This window comes from Rhinopithecus roxellana, chromosome 15, assembly GCF_007565055.1.
Source record: "Rhinopithecus roxellana isolate Shanxi Qingling chromosome 15, ASM756505v1, whole genome shotgun sequence".
Lineage (NCBI taxonomy): Eukaryota > Metazoa > Chordata > Mammalia > Primates > Cercopithecidae > Rhinopithecus > Rhinopithecus roxellana.
The window spans coordinates 122288505-122297160 of NC_044563.1; the positions used below are offsets into that span (position 1 = coordinate 122288505).

At 35.6% G+C, this 8656-nt stretch overlaps 1 protein-coding gene across 3 annotated transcripts in view; it reads left to right on the forward strand.

Annotated features, from left to right (window-relative positions):
• GRIA4 (glutamate ionotropic receptor AMPA type subunit 4) overlaps positions 1-7520 on the forward strand; it is a 386992-nt gene extending 379472 nt beyond the window's left edge. The window contains exon 17 of one of the 3 annotated variants that reach the window (XM_030918824.1): positions 5008-7520. Coding sequence is in view for 2 of the 3 variants with exons in the window: in XM_030918822.1 (XP_030774682.1) it covers positions 5008-5172 (165 nt within the window). In the remaining variant the exon portion in view is untranslated. The remainder of the gene's footprint in view (positions 1-5007) is intronic. The other 2 variants (XM_030918822.1, XM_030918823.1) reach the window with 2 other exon arrangements.
• Positions 7521-8656: the final 1136 nt, after the last annotated feature.

An 8656-nucleotide genomic window follows, 5' to 3' on the forward strand; every position in this document is an offset into this window, starting at 1 on the left:
AGTTCTTGAGCCAGAACTTTAAGGAAGAGTGATGAGCAGAATTTTGACTACAATTCACATTTATTAGATGAAATTCAACTTTTATGCTCAAAGTATCACTAAGGTAAATAGACATTTTAGGCAATACAGCCAGCAGTTTTTCCATCAGAGACATCAGCAATATTTGTGTCCTATAAGAAAGATTCAGAAAAAGATAAAAATTGCAGTGAGTCATTATGAGCTTTTTTTTTTTTTATTTCAATTGCTTTTAAGCAATCCAGGTCAGCACCACTTACTCACATCCTCTCATCATGGCACAATAAAAAATTGTAAGCATTCAGTAAAATATAGGAGATGGAGGTTATTTAAAAAAAAAAAATCTAAATATGCACTTCTTCTTTCCTCTAGTAATAGGAAGTAGTTTAAAATAAGATCTGAAAGGATTTGTTATTGCTCTTCCTAAAATCAGGACTCTGAAACCCATTTTCTAAAATTATCTATAATAGCTAACTGAATAGGCTGCTCAGTTTCATTACAATGATAAATCAGTCTTTGAACTTCCAAGAGATATTTGGTACTTGATGTACCCTAGAGTCAAAAACCCGATATACTTTCAGTAAGATGTACATCTGAGTTTACACCAGCTAAACACACTTGATTTTTATATTTGTTTATATGAAAGCTTTTGAAATACTTGTATCTTAAAGCAAAGAGCCAATGCCATCCCTTTTAATCAAGATATAATTGCTTTCATCCATAATATAGAAATCAGTGACTGAGTACAATAGCACATAGATAGTTCCAAAATGATTCTTCCCTAATTTTGTGAAAAAAGAATTAAGAACTAAATTCTCAATTCACTCGATCCCAACATTTTTAGCATGTCTTATAATAGCAAAACTACAAGGTGGGATAATATCAAGGAGTCTTAGCCATTAGAGGAATGCTTTCATCTTAATGTTTACAGAGTTGATGAGAGACTTTTTTCAAATTGAGAAAAACAATACTTGATTAGTTTTCAGAACCAATTATTTGGACTGAATTCTGAGATGAATTTTGTAAGATGTCCTTAGTAGGTTTTGTTACCAGTTCATTAAAACTGACTTTTCTTTGACATAATAAAGGCACTCCAGTCATCATCAGCAAGGTACAAGGGTGGGGAAGCAAAGCAAGTTAAAAAAGAGAATTAGAAAGTTTTAGAAAGAAATACTATGTATGCTATTTCATTTCCAAGTTCAGGGAAGTTATTAAAAGGAGATGTAAATTTGTACATCATATATATACAATTTATATATAACATTGTATGGAGTTACAACTTGACATTGAAGTTCACATGAATTGCCTTTAGAGGTAGATTTGAACATTTAAGACAATACATTTCAAACAAATAGGAAGCATTCGTCTGACATTTTAAAAGACAGTGGCATTCAAGATAAATGAAATAATTGGTGCCTGTCAAAACTTATAAGTAAACAGTTTTTATTGTACTCTCAAAGGAAAACTTCCATAAACTCTATGACCATAATTATGGAAATGATTGGTAATTCAAAAATAATATTGCCCCAGAATCCCAAAAACAAAACCTGACACCTTCAATCTGTGGTAGATTCTAGTAAAAAGTGATCATCCCTCAAGGGAACATAAGCCACAGCAATCCAGCAAAAACCAGACCATATGTAAAATTACTAGAAAGTTTTCCAGTTTGAGGAGCCTCAAAAGGTTCACATCAAGATGAATAGAAATGGCATTTTATGGAAGATGCAGATGATGTTTAAGTATAGGAAATAAAAATGCTAGAACAGATTTAAAGAAAAATAAGTCAAAATTTTATTAAGTAATACACTTCATTGCATTAATCTATAAAAGAGGAGGCTGTATTTGAGATTATATGGAATTGTTCAACCTTTGGAAGTTTTCCTTTCCTCACAAACATGATCAAAAAAAGAAAGAAGGCCAGGCGCGGTGGTTGACGCCTGTAATCCCAGCACTTTGGGAGGCCGAGGCGGGAGGATCACGAGGTCAGGAGACCGAGACCATCCTGACTAACACAGTGAAACCCTGTCTCTACTAAAAATACAAAAAATTAGCTGGGCGTGGTGGTGGGCACTTGTAGTCCCAGCTGCTTGGGAGGCTGAGGCAGGAGAATAGCATGAACCCGGGAAGTGAAGCTTGCAGTGAGCTGAGATCATGCCCCTGCACTCCAGCCTGGGCGACAGCCTGGGCGAGACTCTGTCTTAAAAAAAAAAAAAAAGAAAAAGAAAAGAAAAGAAAGAAAGAAAGAAAAGAAAGAAAACAAAACCAGATTTTTATGGTAAAAGCCTTCTGTAAACACTTTTTAAAAATTACCATGCTTTTATTAATGGTATTTTAGCATTTCCTCTTGAAGAAAAATTAAAACAAAGCTAAACTAGTGGATTTTAACAAATAATTGTCTATTTTACTTAACATTAAATGTTGAAAGGGAATCTAAAGAAGCATATTCAGACTTTGATCTTGGTTTTAAGTTTAGTGATTAGTAGGTACCTATGAATTCTCTGGAACTATCTTTCCTAAATCTCTTGTTAAACAAGAGATGAGTGGTTTGGAGACTCTGAGTGGTTTGGGGACTCCAAAGATTTAAGATGGGCTAATACATTGGTTTGGATTAGACTCATAGATACTCATTTTTCTTGTTTTCCTCAGCATATGGCTTTATCTAACTAATATAAACTTCCTAAATCTGCTCCCAAATTGTTTTCTTTAGAAGATTATGAAAAATGCCAATGCTGTTACCAGAGTGTTCCATATAGTTAGGTACTCACTAAAGGGTTCTGACCCCCAAAATGTCCATTTAAAACACATAAAACTGAAAAGATTACACTAGACAGCTATTTAGCATCTTGATACCAAGTCTTGGCTTTTATGTTTCTTAAATCCATTTTGTTGCTAGATTTTCTTGATATAAATAGTACTGCTTTGCTAATGCTTCTTTTTTTTTTTTTTTTTTTTTTTTTTTTTTTTTTTTTTTGAGACAGAGTCTCGCTCTGTCGCCCAGGCTGGAGTGCAGTGGCCGGATCTCAGCTCACTGCAAGCTCCGCCTCCCGGGTTCACGCCATTCTCCTGCCTCAGCCTCCCGAGTACCTGGGACTACAGGCGCCCGCCACCTCGCCCGGCTAGTTTTTTGTATTTTAGTAGAGACAGGGTTTCACCGTGTTAGCTAGGATGGTCTCGATCTCCTGACCTCGTGATCCTCCCGTCTCGGCCTCCCAAAGTGCTGGGATTACAGGCTTGAGCCACCGCGCCCGGCGCTAATGCTTCTTTTTATACACATACCCAAAAGCATATGTACTCTAATATTGAGTAGAAAAATATTCACCTCCAATAAAACAATCTCCCAAGAGTCTCACTTCAAAAAACGAGACTACTGCAACCATGTATCCTTTTTAGTTCCTTTGGTGAGTTTATTCTATATGAGTGAGGTTCTTGATTAAAGTAGTGGGCAATGTATTCATTTACATTTTTAAGGTACCATTAACATACAATAAAATCTACCCTTTTTAGTGTACAGATTTGATAAATTATTAATAATTTTAGAATATTATCCTATCAGTTTCATTTACAAGAAAGAGAAAAGGTATCTTCCTATATAAGATTATTCATCCACTCAACAAATATTTACTGAGTGCCTATTATGTGACAAATAAAAGTCAGAAGAACTTTGATTTCAAGGGGCTAATAGAAGATAATCAGGTAGAAGTGTTGTTTTTCTCTAAAATCCTCGTTATATTTCCATGATTTCTAAATATAAAAGCGATCCATGTTTCTGTAAAGACCGTATCCCCAATTCTGATTATGATAAGCATTAATTTTTAAGACTGTTTACTGAAACAGAACTGTGATATTGACCTTGATTTTGTCACTTATATGTCATTACTAGCAATTTGACTTCAACTTTCTGAAGTTTTCAGAGTAACTGATCTGTAAACATTTTTATTCCACCAGTTTTTACACTAGTTACTGATTTCATTACTTAATATATAATTATTCTAATATTTAAGCTCCAGGGCAGAATAAACACAGCGATGGAATTTCCTAAAGATTTGGATAAACTTGAATTCACAACAGGGAATTAGATACATGATGAGTTGTGAGTTATGAACTAAGTCATAACAAACTTAGGGAATCGCTACTTTACCCTATTTTCCTCTTAAGTTGTAATTCTAGCTACTAGAAAGAATTTAGACAGTGAATGAACAGTAATGAGACTAACATAATAACAGTGCCTGTTTCTCCTTTGTATAATGTTATCTGCTATCTAGTGGATAAGGAACAGGAATTTACTGATTTCAGTTCCCTGACTCTTTAACCTCAATATGGGAGGCTCCCCAGTGATGACCATTCAGTTGGCTTTGAAACATATCCCTTTTCAGTGCACCCCTTTTAAATACAGTTCTTAAAATATGGAGCCTTAGTGTCCATAATTGCATAGAGTGAACTATATGTCACTAATTGTGCTGTTCTGGGTCATGTCTATAACCGGTATGAATGAATGAAGTGTCTGTGGATAGGTCTGTGTTATAAAACAGGAAGATCTGTCACGAAGTCTATACATATAGTTTGTTTAGGTACTTCATTAGTTCTAGGAGTCTAATCCTTGCACTATAAAGACATTTCATAACAAGGAAATACTATCTAAACAACGTTGTCAAACATAAAAGAACTTTTAAGCTCATCCAGAAGTACTAAGATATACAGTGCAGCAAGTTAAAAGATGTTTCCTGCCCAGATTTACTAACAGTAGTTAAATATTATGATTTTAGAATGAGTTTTTCCACAGGTAGGACCACAAACTCTAGACAGATTCATTCTTCGGTGTAGTTAAGCTTTCCTTTCCCTGGATAAGCAGTTTTCATATGACCAAAAGAACATGGAAAAAAATGCAGATGTCTAATTATTGATATTTCGGTGTTTGTTGTGGAACATTTTGTTGATGAAACAGAAATATGGTAACACTCCACGTTCTTTCTGCTTCCTTTCCATGCAACCCAGCTGACCTTTTCTGAAGCCATAAGAAACAAAGCCAGATTATCCATCACTGGGAGTGTGGGAGAGAATGGCCGCGTCTTGACGCCTGACTGCCCAAAGGCTGTACACGCTGGAACTGCAATCAGACAAAGTTCAGGATTGGCTGTCATTGCATCGGACCTACCATAAAAACCAAAAAAATAATTGAGTGCCTTAATTAAACTGTGTTGGTGACTGATGGAAACGCAGCCCTGAGGAACACGCCACGCGCGGGTCTTTGCTAAACCAATCCTTTGGCTGAGAACGGGAAGTCCGTCCTAACGGGCTGGCCGGACATCAGCAGCAGCAACGTGTGCATGAGCTCAGCTCGGAAACCCAAACTCAGATTTTATATCAGGAAAACTCACAATTTAGGTTTTTTTCGGGGAGTGGGTGGGGGAGGGATCTGGGATGGGCGTATTAACAGCAACAAATTTCATTCGAGTGGACTCAAAAACTAATCAGACTTGCGAGTTAGCGCATTAAACTGTGAAGTTCTTGCTCAGAAAGGCCTTTGTCTTCACCGGAAAGGATAAAATAGTTATAGAAGTCCGTGAACATGCTAACCTGTGTCTCCAGAACACCCATATAGTCCATGGAAGAAAATCCAGCTGAGAAAACGAATCACCAAACTGTGATAAGAAAATAATGAACAAACATGTAAATCCTGTGGGAAAAAAAATAAAGGAAGTATTTACACTTACTTTGGAGAAAACAAATACTGAAACATGCTTGCTTTTTAACTGACGTAAATTCAGTAGAGGACAACAATTCTTTTTTCTAACCATCTTAGGGAACAATACATTGCAATAATTGATATAAATGCCATCACTGTAATAAACTTTAGAGACTTTTTTTTATAAAAGTTGTTGGTCATCTTCTTGTTTGCTGTAAACTTCACTCTGTCACATGAGTTGGTTCACAGATTGCTTTTGTCTCACAACCAGGAAGAAAAGCAAAAGGAAGAGAACGTTTAGGTTCAATCACCAGTCTGCAGTGTAGATTCAGAAGAGACTATGGGTCACTCATGTTAACAGTATTATTTATAATCTTCTGTGTACAAAATTGTGGTTTTTGTACCCACCAAAAATAATAAAACAGCAGATGTTCTTACAATATCTACAGAGCTTAAAAGTTTTTTCTTATCCTTATAAAAGTTACTTGAGAAATTATAAGACTATAAGAGAGATTGTAATAGTCGTGGGCCATAGTGGAAAATGTAGCTAGCCCTCATTATTTTTTGCATACTAAGCGACCCCTCTTTTTCAGATCTTTGACTCATTAACAGATTAAATTGTCAAAGATGGAGTCTTTGAGTTGGGGAATGAATCACTGTCCTAACTACAACATACCTTGTAATTGTGTGTTGAAATTTTACTTGACTGTATTTTGCTGCATAAAATTGTGTGTCTCTTGGGCTTCTCCCCTTATTCCCATTGTTCCCTTTAAATCATATGAAGGCATTCATAATAGTTTGGGGTAGATAGCAAATGAAGAATTAGTCTTTGTTTTCAACTGGAAATTGTAAAGAAAATTATACCCATGTTTATTTATAAAAATCACCTTAGATATGAATTAAACTAACATGGTTCAAAAGAAGGTTTGATTCATTTGAAATAATAAATAAGTACTCTAATACAGATAAAAATCATGTACTTAGGGTATTGGCAGAAAGCACAAGTTAGGATGATTTCAGAAGTCTGGTCTTGAAGGATGAGTTGAGTTCTAATAGGAGGAGAATGTGTAAAGAGCCATATGAGTGAGCAGTGGCCCAAAGCCATGAACATCAATGGCTCATTTAAGGAATGAATGCCATTAGATGGGCTAGTGAGAGCACAGAGTATGATATTATGGAAAATAAAGTTGGAAAAGCTGAAGGATTGATTTTCTTCCATCAACTCTCAAGATCCCATTCCCCATTCAATCTCTGTGCTGCAGTAAGAGCAATCTTAAACAGTATAAATCACACACACACACACACACACACACACACACACACTTCCCTCAGGAAAAATTTTAAGCTCTTGAGAAGATCACATGAGCCCCTTCATGACCTGGCCCTTGCTTATTTCTTCCAGGACTTCTCTCACTTCTATCCAGCTACTCCCGTCAGCAAATGAACTTCCAAAGCAGCACATGGAGCACTGCATAGACTATTTCCTCAGTGCGTAACTCCTCCCTGTCTCCTCTTTATCTGACTAACTTGTAGTCATCCTTCAATACTCAAATTGAATTTTACTTGCCCTGAAAAGATTTCCATGGCTATCCACCACCTCCCTGCCTGTGAGACTGAGTTAGGTGCCCTTTTTAATGTCTTTCGCCCATCACGGCACTTACCATACTGCGTTGTAATTGCCTGTGTACTTGTCTGTATAACTACTAGACTGTAAGCTCCTTGAGGGCAGGGACTGTGTCTATCATGTTCACAGTTGTATCCCCAGCACCCAGCACAGTGCCTGGCATATTGTAGGTGCTTAATAAATATTTGTTGAATGAATACGTGAATTGAATTGAATTAATTTAATTAAGTGAAAGCAGAAAAACAGCATCTTTTCCTATTAAGAGTCTCTAGAGTATATTTTAAGTAATATGGTCCCCAACTTAATGAGCATTTGACTCATGATTATTCAAGTTAATGATGATAAAAAATGATACGCATTCAGTACAGTACTCAATAAGTTACATGAGATATTCAACACTTAGTAATAAAATAGGCTTTGTGTTAGATGACTTTGAGGCTGATATAAGTGTTCTGGACACATGTAAGGTATGCTAAACTAACCTACTATGTTCAACAAGTTAGATGTATTCAATGCATCTTCAACTTATACTATTTCATCTGAAGATGGGTTTATTGAGATATAACCCCATTGTAAGTCGAGGAGCATGTGTATATGGTGAGCCAAATGAAGGTTGCAGGTTGGCTGATTTTGTAGTGTTGTCTATGTCACTGGAAAGCATGGCTTAAAAAAAAAAGTTGATCTGATAAATTTTCTGATCAGATGAGGCTATATTCCATGTAATTATATATAGCTGTGGATCATTTGTTTGACTGGATAAACTGTTGTAAAAAAAAAAAAAAAAAAAAAAAAAGATAAAAGAAAGAAAGAAAAAAAACCCAGAACAGGGTTTTGGTGTGGTTTTTAGCCATATTTCCAAAGGTATCTTTCATTTAAGCCTCAGAGTGTATTCATGATATTAAGTTAGACAGTTATTTCTTATAGTAAAGAATAATTTTGGCCAAAACAAAATTTTAAGTTTGACATCAGTAAAACGAACTATCTCTCTGGATTCCAGTCTGGTGACATGCTTTAAAACTAGGAAATATGACTTTAAAATATTCATGTTTAAGTTAAACATAAACTTAACTTTTCATTTAAAACATTTGGTCCCACAAAGTGAAGAACCCAGTTACCAAACAAGATCACCGTGTATTGATTCTGAACATATTGGCTAAAGCCAACTTTGAGGCTAGATCAGCTAGTTAAATGCATTCAATGTGCATGTTAGAAAGATCTAAAGAGCCTTCAAGAGAACAACTTTGTTATACTCAATTCAATAACTATTTGTTCAAAATGTACTTGCAGACTATCAACTCATTCCATTTCCCTAAAGAATAGCACAGAGTAGTTGT